At 38.1% G+C, this 15,911-nt stretch overlaps 1 protein-coding gene across 11 annotated transcripts in view; it reads left to right on the forward strand.

The window, feature by feature from the left end:
• Positions 1 to 15,911, forward strand: part of DST (dystonin) — a 207,282-nt gene that overhangs the window by 135,228 nt on the left and 56,143 nt on the right. For 9 of the 11 annotated variants that reach the window (XM_017739217.1, XM_017739218.1, XM_017739225.1 and 6 more), the window contains 8 exons: positions 4,391 to 4,552; positions 5,573 to 5,743; positions 7,027 to 7,193; positions 9,378 to 9,537; positions 9,796 to 10,122; positions 10,297 to 10,381; positions 11,528 to 11,769; positions 12,742 to 12,948. In XM_017739217.1, the coding sequence (XP_017594706.1) occupies positions 4,391 to 4,552; positions 5,573 to 5,743; positions 7,027 to 7,193; positions 9,378 to 9,537; positions 9,796 to 10,122; positions 10,297 to 10,381; positions 11,528 to 11,769; positions 12,742 to 12,948 (1,521 nt within the window). The remainder of the gene's footprint in view (positions 1 to 4,390; positions 4,553 to 5,572; positions 5,744 to 7,026; positions 7,194 to 9,377; positions 9,538 to 9,795; positions 10,123 to 10,296; positions 10,382 to 11,527; positions 11,770 to 12,741; positions 12,949 to 15,911) is intronic. The other 2 variants (XM_017739224.1, XM_017739222.1) reach the window with 1 other exon arrangement.

A 15,911-nucleotide genomic window follows, 5' to 3' on the forward strand; every position in this document is an offset into this window, starting at 1 on the left:
ATGAGGAGGAGGCGAGGGCAGCCCGCTAGCTGCAGCTTGTAGTCGGAACCTGCCGAATGTAAACCTGCCGTGCCTTCGGGGAACGCGCCACGCTTGCTCGGCTCTGCAGCTGCCTTAAAGAGCTCTCCAGGATGGCATCGGGAGAATCGGTCTGAAACATTCGTTTTCCGACGGTCTGCTCAAAGGACGCATTGGCTTGGCTGCTAGAAAGTGATGTTTTCCTGTGGGACTTGTGGAGGCACCACGAACAAGCCTGTTACAAGAGGAGGATAAGCTGCCTTTCAGATCAAGGTTATTTATACCTACTGCCAAAAAAGTAAAGGGCTGGTTTATTATTCTTACTGTTCTGGATTTAACTTATTTCCCCCCCACCCCCCAGGATTTTATCTGTGCCTTGGTCAGGACCATACAAGCCACTGTGGATTCTGTCTTTTTAAGCTGCCACACCATGTTTTATTTATAAAGAAGATGGGACCCTGCAAACCAGCTAAATGGATTACAGTTAAGCAGTCATGTACAGAAGATAATGTACTGCCTTCTGTAACACTTGTTTGGGAGGCTTATTTGGGAGATTTCAGATACAGATTCTGACCTTGAAAAATAAATGAAGCCTTCCACTGAATGTTTGAAATATTTGGCCACTGCTGGTTTCTGCTATATTTTGTTTTTCTGTGATATTGGGACACTTCTGTTACTTTCTTACTGAAGCACTTTGTATTTTTGGGGGGTGGGAAACCTCATGACCAGGTAAAGTCAAATTTAAACGGATGCACTGATTATGAATGACCTCAGCCACTTCATATCTTATGATGTATATTTTTGTATCTATGCGTCTTATGCTAAGGGCAAGTTTACTATTTCTTCAGATTGCTAGTGTCCTGAATCTGTGAAAACAGGGGTGTGTTTGTGTGAATACTTCCAACATGGGGAAGCCACTTAGCAGGCCAGACTGTCTACGTCAGAATCCTCCATGTGTTGGCAAAGGGGAAGAGGATGAAGATCTAAATATTGAGGACTGCTACGTTCCCCAGAGGTCTATCTATGACACTGTGCGGCTGAATGAACAGATTGATTCAGGCTCCAAGGGCAGCCTCTCTTCGAGGCATTTTACAGACCGGACCTTACCCTACAGTCACAGAACACTGGACATCAGTACTTTGTGCTCCAATGGTGCCCTTACTTCTTCCAGTGTTTTTGAGCTCCGAAGCCGTGAAGCTAACAAGTTAGATGAAAAAATGATCTTTGATGCTCTTAAACTGAACAGCGATATAATTCGAACAGCTGGGTTACCCAAAGCAAAGTCTCACACAGAAAAGAAGGAGCACAGACGATCGTGGAGAATGCTTGTTCCACCCAGCTTTCCAGATTACACTAACAGAAGTGAAAGCTCCTTTAATGAAACTGCTGATATGTCAGAGGCAGCTAGACTAGACAAATGCAAGTGGGGTACGAATTCTCTTACCTCGGAAGAGGATGATTCTGGTTTATGCAGCCCTCCAACCGAAAGAGAAGATAAACAAGATACACTGTTAGCAGGGGAGCAAACTCAAATGCGAAGTCTGTCTTCTGCAGAAGATATCCATGCAGTAGGTCAGTTCAGACCATATATCCCAGCAATTTGCAGAGAGCAGCAAACCCCACTGCTTGCAAGCATGAGTGTCCCTGTCAAAGAAAGCTGCAGACTGGCTTTGCATGACATTTTACCCTCTGGAAAAGTAAAACAAAACAATGCCCAGACATGTGAGAGTGATCAGGAAGAGATGGAGGGGAAATACTCTCACTTACAAGGTTTCAAAGAGAAAATTCTGTCACATGAAGATCCTCTTCAAGGTGATGGAAGAATTATTACCCCTGGCAAAAATGAAGTGGAAAATGCATATGAAGTTAATGAAAAAACTAAAATACGAGTCACAACAGTAGAGGAGGATTATGTGGATGATGTATCTCCTCATGTAGATGTTTATTATGCTAATGCTGCTGTAAATACTAGTGACTTGGATTTTGCAAAATATGAAATTTTATCTGATACGGAGGAATGCACTGTAGCATGTACAGGCTCAAATGAAATGGCATTTTCTGTTCAACAGCTTGAATTAGATAGCACTGTAAACTGCCCAAAAGTTTTCCCAGGGAGAAATAAAGGCAATATTTGGACTACTGGCATCCAAGACACCTTGGATACAGTCTGCAATGGCCTCTTGTCCAACAAGGTAATTAAAAAACAAACCATAGATTTGTGAAATAGTTGTAATATAACCTTAAAGATATTTGTTTAAAACTCTAAGTTTTGCCGTTATTGCAAAAATGCAACTTTTAAGAAATTAATAATTAGGCAGATGCAGTAATCAGTGTCATTTGCATAGCACACATGGGCTGGTCAAGGTAGGTGAAATGGTCAGTATGGGAAATGAATTGGGGGAAAATTCTGAGGGGGTGATTACTCCAGCTGTTTTGAGCAGGGTTATTTATTGCCCAGCTGGTGCCTGTTACTCCCGACGTGGAATGCCTCCTCCGTGCTCTGTGTTGGTGCTCGGTGTCTGCACTGACTGTGGTCACAGGCAATGCCATTCAAGGGCAGCTACAGCCCATGTGTTCAGCCTGACCAGCCTTACTCATCAAGGTGCAAGCAACAGTATCAGATGGTTGTGGTTTCCAAAGCAGGCGGATTAAAGGCTCACCGCCTCTTCTGAAAGCTGCCCTTTGCATTTGCGTGCCAGAAAGCAGATCTGACGTTACAGTAGTATTTTACAAGCACAGGATCTTGCAGTGCTTTGTGAGTGGTGGATGAGGTAAGAGAGTAAGGGAAGATTTGTAATAAGGAAAGGGTGTTTGTCGGGTCTGTAATTTTTTTCTTCCCACTCTGGTTGAAATCTGAGATACTTCAAGCTTTGTTGCTAAGTTGTTCTGGTAAACTTTGGCCTCAGCAATAATTGTAATTTATTTTGAGCTTCTCTCCACAAAGAATGTGTGCATTTTTAAAGGGCAGATTATGGAGATCTGTCCCCTCTGTGGTAGGACGTTGTTCTCAAAAGATGAGACTTTATGGCACATAAAAGAAGAATTTGTTATTGATTCTGTGTTGAAATATTATTCTGCCTCCTCCCTACCCTACAGTCAAGAAAAACACATTCTCCTTCTTTAAGGAGCAGCCAACTCATTGCACGCTCTCAGTTTTCATGTAACCACAGTCTTAGAGTTTGTAAGGGTTTTTTTGTCTGTAGGAACAAATCTCTTAGAGATGCTTAATTTATTTTACCCCTCATGTTTAGTGTATTTCCTGTAGCTTCTAGATTGACTTGTCAAGCTGGTGGAAGCGTGCTCAGCCACCTGAGGTCTGCAGCTTTGAAAGCAATCACTTGCCACAGTGTGTTTGGTGCAAAAGAGGAGAGTTGCTGGTACATTCAGAGTGATCCCTGCTTTTCAGGATGCTGAGAAAGGTTGCTTTGAATGCACTAAGTGTACACCAAAACTGTTACTGAATGCTGCTATAGAAATTGAAGGATTTAGGGTCAAAAGTTGAGCATTCTTTAGCATTGTTTATTCATTGGTTATTTTTCACTGGCCTGTGTAATTAATTCAAGGGCTTCAGGCCATTTTCTGATCTCATTGACACTTGAGTCAGTGCAGCTTAATGCTGCTGAATACAAATGGAGATTTACATCGCTGTTGCTATTGGTAATAATCTGGCTCTGAAAAAGCTTAAATACCTGCAAGAGTAAAATAAAGCAAACACAAAACTACTCAAAGTGCTGTTGGGCACGGTCAAAGCCTTGGTGATTTGCAAGAGTATCCTTTGAATGAAAGCCCATTTTCCTGAGTGTCTGCTGGGATACTGTTTCAACAGCATCTGTAGTGCCTGCTCCTCACTTGTTACTATTATAATTTCCTAAACCGATTTTAAAATATCTCTTCCTTCACTGTTTCTTTGACTTAAAACTTCGGCTTTGGTCCTAATTTGGAAAAAAAGCCCAGTTGTATCTCTTGGTCTGTGCCATTTTTTGTTAGATTTTATAGATAGGTAATTAAACAGGTGACTTTCGCTAGTCTTTTTTTTTTTCCCCCCCTCTATCAGAAGTTTTCTTTTTTTCACCCCCCAAAACTTCCACCACCTCTCTTTTTCTTGGTCCCTTTCCTTCCTACCTATAACTACTCATGGAAATGTAAGCCATTTCCCCTTCTATGGTGTATTGAATTTACTCTGTTTAGGTTGAGTCTGTTCTGTTTAGATTTATTAATGCTTTTTTAGGAAGGTCCTGACAATGAATGGCTTCCTTTCTTCTAGACACCAGTTTTAAGCAATTTTTTTTGTTGCATACTGTCATGTAAATACCAGATGAATTTTATGTCAGAAGTTACCATGTTTCATGACTGTCTTGGGTTTCAACTGCAGGTATTCCAGAAAGAAGAAATTGAACCCTTACAAGTGAAACAACAGGAAGTAAATTGGTTGGGTCAGGGCCTTATTCAGAGTGCTGCTAAAAGTACCAACACAGAGAACCTTGAACATGACCTTGAAGATGTCAACACCCGATGGAAGACTCTTAATAAGAAGGTTATTATCTTGTATACTATTCTGCTTTAGTTGCATTCTGCCTTTTGATTATTTGCTTGCTGGTATCTTTCAAAATACAGGAAATTAAATATTCACTAAGAATATGAATTATATTTACTTTACACAATCGCTTTGTTTGTAATTCTAAGGATAAAATTTATATCACTAATAGCCAGAGGTGTTGCTGTCATTTATAAGGTTTTGCCAAACTTTCTCTAGGTCTGTCCTTGATTTTTATTCAGGAAAGACTCACAGAGCCATGAAATGGTTGGGTTTGGAAGGGATCCCTGGAGATTCAGTCCCACTTTCAGTCATTCGCATATTTTTTCACTTTGTTGTATTTGCTCATGTACACTGTTGTACCTGCACAGGGCAAAAATACAGCCCAGCTTTGCATGACTGGTGGAATGTTTCCTTTACCTTTAGGACTGTATTGCTTGAGACATCAGAAAGTACCACTGCTTTGAAAAACTGGCTGTAGATGTTTTTCTGTACTTCAAGAGTCTTCTTTCAGCAGTAGCTGCTGTTGGAAAATGGAAAGGGTGGGAAGTAGGAATGGTGCTCAACTTCTGTTCTCTTCCTGAAGGAGTGATGCAGCAGAACCAGAGACACCTGCAGTTCACCTATTTGCCTTCTCCTTTCCTATTTTTATTTCTCATTCATGGCATTATTGGCCCTTATTAAGAGCTGCTACTTTGGATTCCTGGCTCACTCTATAAAGAAAATAAAGACCGTTTGAAATGCGAACATCCCGTCAGTATATTTCATAATGCCGGAGCTGTATAGAGGAGTATCTTGTGAGGAATTACTAGAGCAGACTGATATACTGGGAGTCTGTTTTTTTCATTGGATGTCTCCAGCCCCAAGAGATTGATGCTGAATTGTGACATAGTGCTTTTATGAATAGCTACGACAAAAATGAGAGTATTTATTAGCGATATTGACAGATGTTCCACAGGTTTTGGCTAATTATTTCACAGAAATAAAATGAGTAGGTGAGATCCTCTGCTGCTTTTTCAGGTTGCCCAGCGTGCTGCGCAATTGCAGGAAGCTCTTCTCCACTGTGGGAGATTTCAGGATGCCCTTGAATCTCTGCTTAGCTGGCTCATTGATACAGAAGATCTTGTGGCTAATCAGAAACCACCATCTGCTGAATTCAAAGTTGTCAAGGCGCAAATACAAGAACAGAAGGTAAGTGAAATGGTTTCAGAATCTCTCTCCTTCCACTGGATCAATGAGAATAAATTCCCAGTCTTTGGCAAAGTATAATATCTGTTCAAGTGTATTATATTACACTGGAGTGTGCTGAGGTGTTTAAAGGAGCCATCTGTTCAAAACTCAGGACTTTGTCCAGGGTTGGGAGAAGTGCTCATCTTCTGGGATATAAGACAGAGAGTGATACTATGCAATCTGACCTCTGGTTAGAATTATTAACATTATCTGGAAAGGATGTTAAAGATCCACTGGAAAAAGAGAAAGCGTAAAAGGTAGGAAATAAAACCTAGTAAATTTTCACTGTAATACTGCCAAGATAAGATTGCAGATTACAGATTTAAATACTTGGCTCTTGATCTTGATGTGATCATTGTCAGTAGTTAGTTGGAGTCCCATTGGGAAATGGCCTGTGCTAATGTAGAAACGCTATCAGTGTCATCAACTCTGGCGTATTTTAATAATAGTTATAGAAAAGAATGATAATCTAGCTGATAAAACATACAATGCATGCAGCTGGACTGTGTGGCCCACTGCCACCCAAAGATTTAAACAGAGTTATGGCCAGTCCAGGTTGTCATCTTGGGATTCCTGCAGTGGCAAAATGTTAATGTTACCAAAGGCACCTAGGGAATGGAGATGGGGAGGATTGTATACAGAGGCATATTTTTTTCTTTACAGAGAAGTTAATGTACTACACTAGATTGGTGAACCCAATTGCATCTCATACAAGTGATGAGTTGATTAGACAATAGTTTTAGTATCTATTTTCCCATTTCTCTATATATCAGAACATAGAGTATGTTCTGATACATATCTATGTATTTGGCATCTGTGATGCCAAATCTAGAAGGGCATGCAGTTTTCCCACAAATGTTCCTGTAAAATGTAACTTAATTCTAAATAGCTGGATTACTTCAAGGGTATTAAGTAGAACTTTTTCCTCTATATGTTCACTTTTTGGGCTGCTACACGTCCTTAGCTCAGAGAAACCAGGGATGTTTGGGCTTCATGAAACTCCAGTGTTCTTAGGAAAACAACTGAGAAACTAAAATGAGCCTGCGTTGGTCAGGGAAGGGGTTTATGTTTGTGATATGTGTGTCTCTTTGATTACCATTGTTCACCCTTTTATCACAATATAGGCATTGTGGGTTAGTTTTTAGGTTTTTTGTTTTAACGGCTTTTCAAGAAGTCTGCTGTTGTTACATTTGTATTATTGCAATATTTCTTAATAACCTGGTGCTTGATTGCTTTCTCTATAGCTTCTCCAGAGGCTGCTGGATGACCGCAAGCCCACTGTTGAAGCAATCAAGCGTGAAGGGGAGAAAATTGCGGAGTCAGCAGAGCCTGCTGATAGAGTGAAAATCTTGAAACAGTTGAGTTTCCTGGATAGCCGATGGGATGCCTTGCTCAGTAAAGCTGAAACAAGGTATTTGAAATTCTTTCATAGATTTTAAAAATGTAGACATAGCATGTGATAGATGTTTAGAAGCAGCATGTGGAACTCTACGGTGTGAAGTACTATCATTCTTTTAATTACATTACTTCTTAGTCTCTTGATATTGATATAATGGGTCCTCTGAAGGAAAAGTGGAGAAAAATGACCTGAAGAGACCTAAAGCTCTTAAAAAAAAGTTTTGTCTAAGATGTGACAATCTACTAGGATTAACTACATATGTATCTTCTGAATATTTTATCTCTGTTAGTTCATTAGAATGCAGGTGTTTTGATGCAGGAACACGTTTTGCAATAGAGTAAAGTGCAAATTTTGCACCTAACAAATAATAATGGTATTACCTTGGAACTTCAAAGTCCTGACTTGCTGCTACAAGGAGGGGGTACTCAATTTTTTCCTTTTTTTTTCGGATATCGCCTACACAATTAGTTTCTGCAGCTTAGAGGTCTTCATAATGTCAGTTGCAGATGCATGCAAGGTGCTGAGCTCCCTTAGTTTTCAAGAGGAAAAAGGACCTTTCAAGTATGTAGATATATATTCTAGCAACACAGAAAGCCCTATCTCCTAAAAGACATTGCAGTCCAATTCAAGTTCCAATTAAAAAAACTCAAATGAAATCCATGCACATAATATCTGTGTAAACACAGACTTACATTTGTGACTTGTTGTCAGTGTGTAAAATACCTGTAAAGTGATGAACTGTGAAGTGTCTTTGAAGAAATCTGTGTTGGAAGGGCTACTGAACGTGTTTTCTGGGTAAGGATTTGAGAAGGACAGTCTTTTTCAGAGTAGAGAGAAGAGTGCATGAGACATAGCCCAAAAAAAGGCACATAATTGAGAGTAAGAGAGGACTTGGGAAGTTGAAGAAAACAAATTTGAAGTGCACAGTGAAGCTTTACAGTGAAGAGCAAATGGTTGTGTTGGTACTTCAAGTAGTATTGAGCTCACCTCACCTCTGTTGTCTTCTATTCCTTCTGGAAGCCTCTCTTTAGCTGAACCTGTTTTGTTACCTCATACTAATAATAGGATTATTTAATTAGTCAACCACTAATAGAACATTATTTCCTTCTTTTTTTTTTTTTTTATTGAAGGAATCTGACTCATTAGCTGGGGTAAATGTTAATGTCATGTTTAATTTAATAATATCCTCCCAGTCTGATGACATCTAATTACAAATGAAATTGCAACTTTTTCCAAGCCATCCATTAGCTGCAAGCTTGTCTCCATTGTTCTTTGGCTGGTCTCTAGAAATGAAGAAGGAATTTGAGAATGATGTTGAAAACAATGTAGAGTACCCCACAGAGTGTTCCATGGCTAAGTATGTCAAGTCTACCTTGTTTATAAGCCTTGGAAAGCACATAAATGTAGCTTTTATCTGGAATGAGATCCTCGTTTGAAAGATGATATTGTGATGTTTTCATGTAGAACAAATCTCCTAAAAGCCTGCTTGAATGGCATTTGTTCAGCACTGCTTGTAGAGAAGTCTTTGCTGTAATCAACAGTCTTCTCTGACATGTAATAATCTGAACGACAAATGTTTTAGGTACTGCTTTTCTGTTTTGGAGGTCAAGTTTCTGTGCTTTATTAGTGTTGTCTCACTAACTTCAATGAGAGCTTTTATCCAGGACAAGAGATGAAATGTAGAACGAAATAATTCTGTTCTCATCATTGAAAAAAATGTTTAAAGACATTTTACAACACTGAAGAAGCATGACAGTATATTCTCGTTCAGTAAAGCCTTTGCCTAACTTAAAACATGTATAATAGTCAAGGGAATGTAACTTCACTCTTTAAGACAGCTGGAAACTTGAGAACTATCTTAACTGGGTGTAAAACAATGTTTTGATAAATTCAGTGATAGATTATTTTTAGCAAAAAGTATATTAATAAAGTGATATTATTTTTATTTGCAAAACTGGTTTATTAGACAAATACCTTGGAGGTGTTTGTTTGGTTTTAATTTTGATTTTTACTTTACCTTGCTTTTCATTGAGTGTCATGGATATACATCTGTTTCATTTGGTGACTGGTTCTTACAATGAGATTGAATTATTTCTGGGTTTTTTTCAAAGGATTCAAGGGGCTTTTTTTCATTATTAAAACTGTTTCACACTTGCTTCATTATAAAAATTAACCATTCCCTGGGTGTACTGATAGGAACCGTCAGCTGGAAGGCATCTCGGTGGTAGCACAGCAGTTCCATGAAGCTCTGGAGCCACTGGTGGAGTGGTTGACAGCCACAGAGAAGAGGCTTGCAAATGCAGAACCCATTGGAACGCAGGCCTCCAAACTGCAGCAGCAAATTTCTCAGCATAAAGTAAGATACAAACCACTCACCTGCTTTGGTCATTCTTTTTAGATGCTTCTGTAAAGCACAACACAACTGGCAAAGCTGTTGCACTGTACTCATTTTACCATACAGTTTCATTTTTTTTCACTTGTAATTTAAGTTTTATATATTTATGTTGGCAATACGTCCTTTTTTGTTCAATTTTTATTGAGTTCCACTTACATTTATTTTATGTTTTTCTGATTTTCTTTTCCATTATTCTTCATTATTTAAAATAAAATATAGGCCCTAGAAGATGATGTCCTAGCTCACAATAAGAGTTTACATCAGGCCATTAGTGCTGGTCAGTCTCTAAAGACTATGAGCTCCAGGGAAGATAAAGATATGGTGCAGGAAAAGCTAGATTCTGCTCAGGCACGATACATTGAAATTCAAGAGAAGAGCAACAGCAGGTGTGAACTTCTCCAGCAAGCTTACAGCAATGCTCAGATTTTTGGGGAGGACGAAGTTGAGTTGATGAACTGGCTGAATGAAATCCATGATAAACTGAACAAATTGTCAGTCCAAGATTGCAACACAGAATTGCTTGAGAAACAGCACTCTGAACTACTGGTATTTTGATTTCTGTTCATTTCTTATTTAACTCATGTTTTTAATTTGATTTATATCCCCATACTACATTTATTTTCATTAATATATCTGGTTTAAAATGTCAGTCTGATTATTCTAAATAAAGATAATATATTTTGTTAGGTCTGTGCTAACATAAATGACCTTTATTCTTAGGATCTTCAGGAAGAGATTCTTCTTAGAAAACAAAGTGTTGATTTGGCTATACAAAATGGCTTAGAGCTTCTCAAGCAAACAACAGGTGAGAACTTACATGAAACTATAATTTTTCATACTTTTCTTTTACTTGGAGGTGCTAAAGAAAATTAAAGTGAAACTTGTAAATATGGTTCATATTTACTGGTTAAAGCAGTCATAGTTGTTTATTTTAATAAAGGTTTGAGGTCAAGGTAGGTTATGTTTTGGGATCAATTTTACTTTTAATGTAAGTGAGCAAAAGCGTTTTTTTTGCCTGTAGAGAATTTAGCCCTTGAATCCTTTTGTTATTTTTAGTGGAAAATTATTTTAGTGAACCTGCATTCCATTCCTAATAGCGAGTTATGGACATTACTCATAATGGAGGGCTGTTTGGCAGTGGACACAGTGAATTCCCTGCAGACATCCACAGATGAACAAGATATTAGACTACCTATTACTGCAAGGGGAAAGCTTCATCCGTGGGAACTAATGCTGTGGGAAGGGTTGCATTCCAGTTCTATACAATATGTCTGTTCTGTAGAGCAACATCTGTCCAGATTTTCTAGTACTTGTAAAGTTCTTGAACCCTTTGAGACATACATATGTTTGCACAGGGTGGTATTATCCTTTTCTGTTCCAAACTTTGACATTGCGTGTAGTCTATAAAGAAATCTGAACGTTCCTAATAAGGCTAATAAATTTCAATGCATTGTTTTTCTTTTAGCCTTTTGAGTTCTGTTTCAAATGGACAGCAATGAGGGTGAACTGTGATTGAAAGTCTAATTAGTAATAGGTAGATTTATTTTTTTGTTCTTTACATTTTCAGTAACAATTTTATATCTTTTATTTGGCCTTTTTAAGAAGTATTTTGAGTATAAGGGTGGATTTTTTAAGAACATTTGTGTTAAATATTGGATTTAACCCCTTACTTTCTAATAGTTTAGTAAAGCAGAAAAAAGGCAGAAGGACCGATTCTGAACTGACGTAAACTTTGTAGCTCTGTGGGCTTTACTGATGGTAGGACAATTTACAGCAGTCGAAGATTGACCTTGTCACCTTGTTTGGGTTATTTTATAAATTAAATACTGAGGTTTCTGTAATATGTGGTGTTCGGGATTTTATTTTATTTTTTTTTTGTTGTTGTGGTTTTGAGTTTTTTTGCTTTTTAATATTTGTGATCACAGGAAATAACATCCCTTTGGTATTTTAGGTGATGAAGTTGTAATTGTTCAAGATAAACTGGAAGGCATTAAAGCGAGATACAAAGACATTACAAAATTAAGTTCTGATGTATCCAAGACTTTAGAGCAGGCTCTGCAGCTTGCAGGCCAACTGCACTCAACTCACGAGGAACTCTGCAAATGGCTTGATGAAGTAGAGATGGAGTTACTTTCATATGAAACTCAAGTACCAAAGGCTGAAGAATTAAGCCAAGTACAAGAAAGACAAAAAGTAGGTTTTAGAACCTGTGAATTATTTACTGCTCTGTGATTCGGTGAGGTTTTGTGTTAATTTACGCTTGACGTGAAATAACTTTTTGAATAATTTTGGCATCAGATCATTTGACTAAATGTAACAGTAGTTAAGAATCAAACTCCCTTTCCAGAGTCATGTGCTATGATCACTTATGAAATTGGGCTGAGGTTTATTTTTAGCATAAGAGAAGCACAACATTTTCATTTTATTCAAGGACCTACCTAAGACTGGGAAACCTCATAAGTTGTCAAACAAAGTTATTTTAGTTCTTTAGCTGTGGCATGGATAAAATCCTGTAAAGTGTCAGTATTTTAAACATATATTACTAATTTTGTTTAACAAGATTTAGTTCAAAAGAAAAAATGTAGTATAAGCTCCATGGTATGGAAAATGTTGAGGGGGGAAGCTTAAAAAAATTCTGTTAAATTTCTTTAATAGATGGGGAGTTCTGTACAGGTAAAATTTCATTCCCTTGCGTGAATATGTGCTTGAAATTCTATCCAGTCATTGTTCATTGCAGAAATCATTTGAATTCATCATATTTTGCTATACTGAGTGCTGATTTCATTTGCTGATGACTTAGTTCTTTAAGGAGTTGCAGTTTGCAACCATCCATTAGTTTTATTTTCTTTGGATGCTTCATGAAGTACTAACAATTCTTAGAAAATTTTCAGATGGTCATACTGACTAGAGAAATATATTTAGGTTAGATTCTGTGGAAAATTCTCTTAAGAATCACCTACCTTTCTGTCAAACAACTTACAGTATCAAAAAGCAAATACATATTAGGTGAAAATAAGTATTCTAATTTAGCCCTTTGGTTTGTGTGGAAAACAGTTCTCAACTCACGGGGTAGTTGAAAGTATGAAGAAACTGCAAACTGCGTTATGTTCCGTTCATATAGTGCCATGTTTAAATGGTTTAATTGTTTTAAATGGCCTTTTACAGGAGCTGAAAAAAGAAGCAAAGAACAACAAAGGCTTACTGGACTCTCTGAATGAAGTTGGCAGTGCCTTCCTGGAGCTGGTGCCATGGAGGGCCAGAGAGGGGCTAGACAAGATGATAACAGAGGACAATGAACGTTACAGATTAGTGAGTGACACGATCTCTCAGAAGGTGGATGAGATTGATGCTGCCATCCTGAGATCCCAGCAGGTACTGAAAACTGTTCTTTGGACAGTAACAGTCTCTGGCCATGTGTAGTTGGACAAAAGCTGTCCTTTAATAATGTTGCCAAAAGTTCATTATACTTGAGCAGCAAAAGGCCCACTTGAATAAAATGGGACTCCACTGTTAAGATATGAATGCCAGAAATCTGTTAATCTGTACGCTTTTGTAGCTGTCTCCCTTTCTGTGGGTGCAAACAACAGTATTTTAGCTAAAATTGCTGTTGCTACCCTGTGGCTCCTCACGTCGGAGTTTGCTTAAGAACTGAATGGCTCACATCTTTTATACATCATGTTGTGTTAAGTAAAATATGGTCCAGATCCTGAGCCACCTTTTCTGGATGTGGCACTGATACTGCTAGGTTGGCCACAGCTTTTAGCATCAGCTGCTTGTCCAGCTCATCTGTGCGTTACACAATTAACAGCTGGATGACCTTGTTCCAGCTGTAGTGGAGGATTTAAATAACACTTGCTTTTATTAGTATCTACAATGCTTTTCTTCTTGGGGCCCAAAACCTGAGTTATTTAATATGTGGAGGTTTCTGTACATGCACAGAAGTATATATGGATACCCTTTGAGAACTGGGCTCTAATTTTGTCACTGAGTAGTCTCATATTTAAGCCTGCTTATAAATACATTGTGAAAACACAATCTTCCAGTGTCTGCCTACAGTTCAGGCATAAAAATGCTGGTGGAGATTTCTACTTCTGCTATATAGTTCCCATAAACAGTTGTAACAGGACAAGGAGAAACTATGTGTGATAATTTCAAAATTTGCCATGAACTGACTAAAAGAGACTGTCAGTAATTCAGATTTTCTTCTAAGTGAGCTTAAAAATAAGTACAGGTTTCTTTTTAAGGGGTTTGCTAATTAATATTTTCTTGTCTCATTAACCTGATATTAAAAAATGAAGGGTGATTTTTTTTTTTAATGAGTGATAAGGTGAGATAGAAGATTGTATCTTAGCTCTCCTTCAGATTTTCTGAATTCCATGACTATGTTGCATCCTCTAGTGTAAGTTGAGCAGTTTCAGGTGCAGACATGAAAAGTTCAGAGCTGCTATTTCACTAGCTAATGTTGCAAAGGCACATTGTGCTCTCATCCTGCATACCCCTAACCTCCACTTCAGCCAACCCACATCACCACAGTAAACTCCTACACACTATATCCTGTGATAAGTTTCAGGTGCTTAATGTGCTTCCAGTAGAGGATAAGCTACTTCCCATTTAGCTATGCAAAATAAAAAGCATTTTTGAAAAAGCTAGTGCTCTTTTAAATTTGCCCTGGGGCAACTTCTTCAAGTGCCTATACTATTAAGAAGTTTTGGGTAGAGGACAAAGCTGCTGAGAATTTCATGATAGATGTTCCTGGACCAAGGTGAGGGGTGCAGCCGGCAACACAGATGGTTAGGCATAATGGCTTCATGTTGTGAATGGAAGCTGGAAGACTAACAGACAGATGAAATGCCCAGCGTTTTTAAAACTACCTGGGCAAAATGGTCCCAGACTGGTGGATTTATCTTAGAGATAAATTCAGCTGCATGGTTTAGTCTTCATTTCTCAAGACTGTGGGCATTGGTGGGGTCCTCTAGTGTAGGAGTCCTGTGTAGAAACACAAGGTCATGTTCTACTTTGGGCTTACTTGTTCTTCACTCTAAAGCAGCCGTAGAGAGTGCTTTAGAAAGCATTCGTGGAGAAAATCACAGCATCATCATATTCAGCAGTCATTCCTGGTCAGAAGAAAAAGTACCACAATGAACTATGCTTGGTTAAACTGGACAGGGATTAAGTAGACAATTTTATAGTTACTGAAAGTGTAGCTCAGGGCACATAGGTAACTGCCATGTATAATGGGAAGAAAACATTTCAAATTTTGGATGCAGAGAGTACCAATTTTATGCTTTTTATTCCTTTATGTTGTTTTTAAGCATCACAAATTGGAAATCCTATACTTTTAGCAAATTGAGTTTAGAGTTCTGTCCTTCCTCAATGCTATTTAACTTGGAAGTTTCACTGCCATGCCTTGATTTTGTTATTTCCATTAAATGTTTCCTCAATATTACTTACATATCTATGAATATTTGGTATCAGGAAGTCACACTGCAGTTAGTTTGTACATCTAACAGATTTGAAATCATCTTCTCCCTTTCTATAGTAAATAGATGGGCTTCTGAAAAACTTGATTGTGAACTGTAGTTTCTAAAGGCAGGATTTAACTACCACTGGCACATGTGCTTCATGCTAACGTTTACGGTATTGATTGTTTCAGAACATACCTTTCTAGTAGGATGTCACAATACTTAGGACAAGTCTTACTTTCTCTTACTTTAAATGAGAAATGACATATAGTGAAAAAGAATGTTGTGCTCTTTCATGTCACAAATGGATTGTAAAGTCTGAAAAAGATTGACTCATAAAGAATGAAATCTCAGAACTGCATCTTTTGTTTTGTGGGACTCATGATTAACCACTAAGACAAGTCTGAGTTAGTGACTAACATGAATTCCAGTTATATTAAGGAGCAGGGCTGTTATGGACCACAGCCATAAAGGCACAGACCAGCATATTTTAAAGACAAGTGGGACTGAGAGTGTTCAGAAAAAGACTTCTGAGGAAAGTGTGGGCATCAATAACACAAGATGCTGGTTGTGACCTAAAACATCCTGACACACTTTCACAATAATTCAGAGCTATATTAAGGTTCAGGTAATTTCGGGGAGGAGCCAGAGTTTTAACTAATTCAATAAATAAATTCTTAGTAGTTTCTACAATGTGTATCTGATACATCCCATGCAATATTTCTCTATGGCTTAGGCTCAAAGCTGCCCTGATTGAGTACTGCAACGTGTGTGCTAAGATGCATGCCTATAAACTTGATCTGAAGAGAGAATGTATGATTTTTTTTTTTAATTTGGTCTCACATTTCAGAAGACTTAGATCCTCACATGCTT

The sequence above is a fragment of the Corvus brachyrhynchos genome, unplaced genomic scaffold, assembly GCF_000691975.1.
Source record: "Corvus brachyrhynchos isolate BGI_N302 unplaced genomic scaffold, ASM69197v1 scaffold136, whole genome shotgun sequence".
NCBI lineage: Eukaryota > Metazoa > Chordata > Aves > Passeriformes > Corvidae > Corvus > Corvus brachyrhynchos.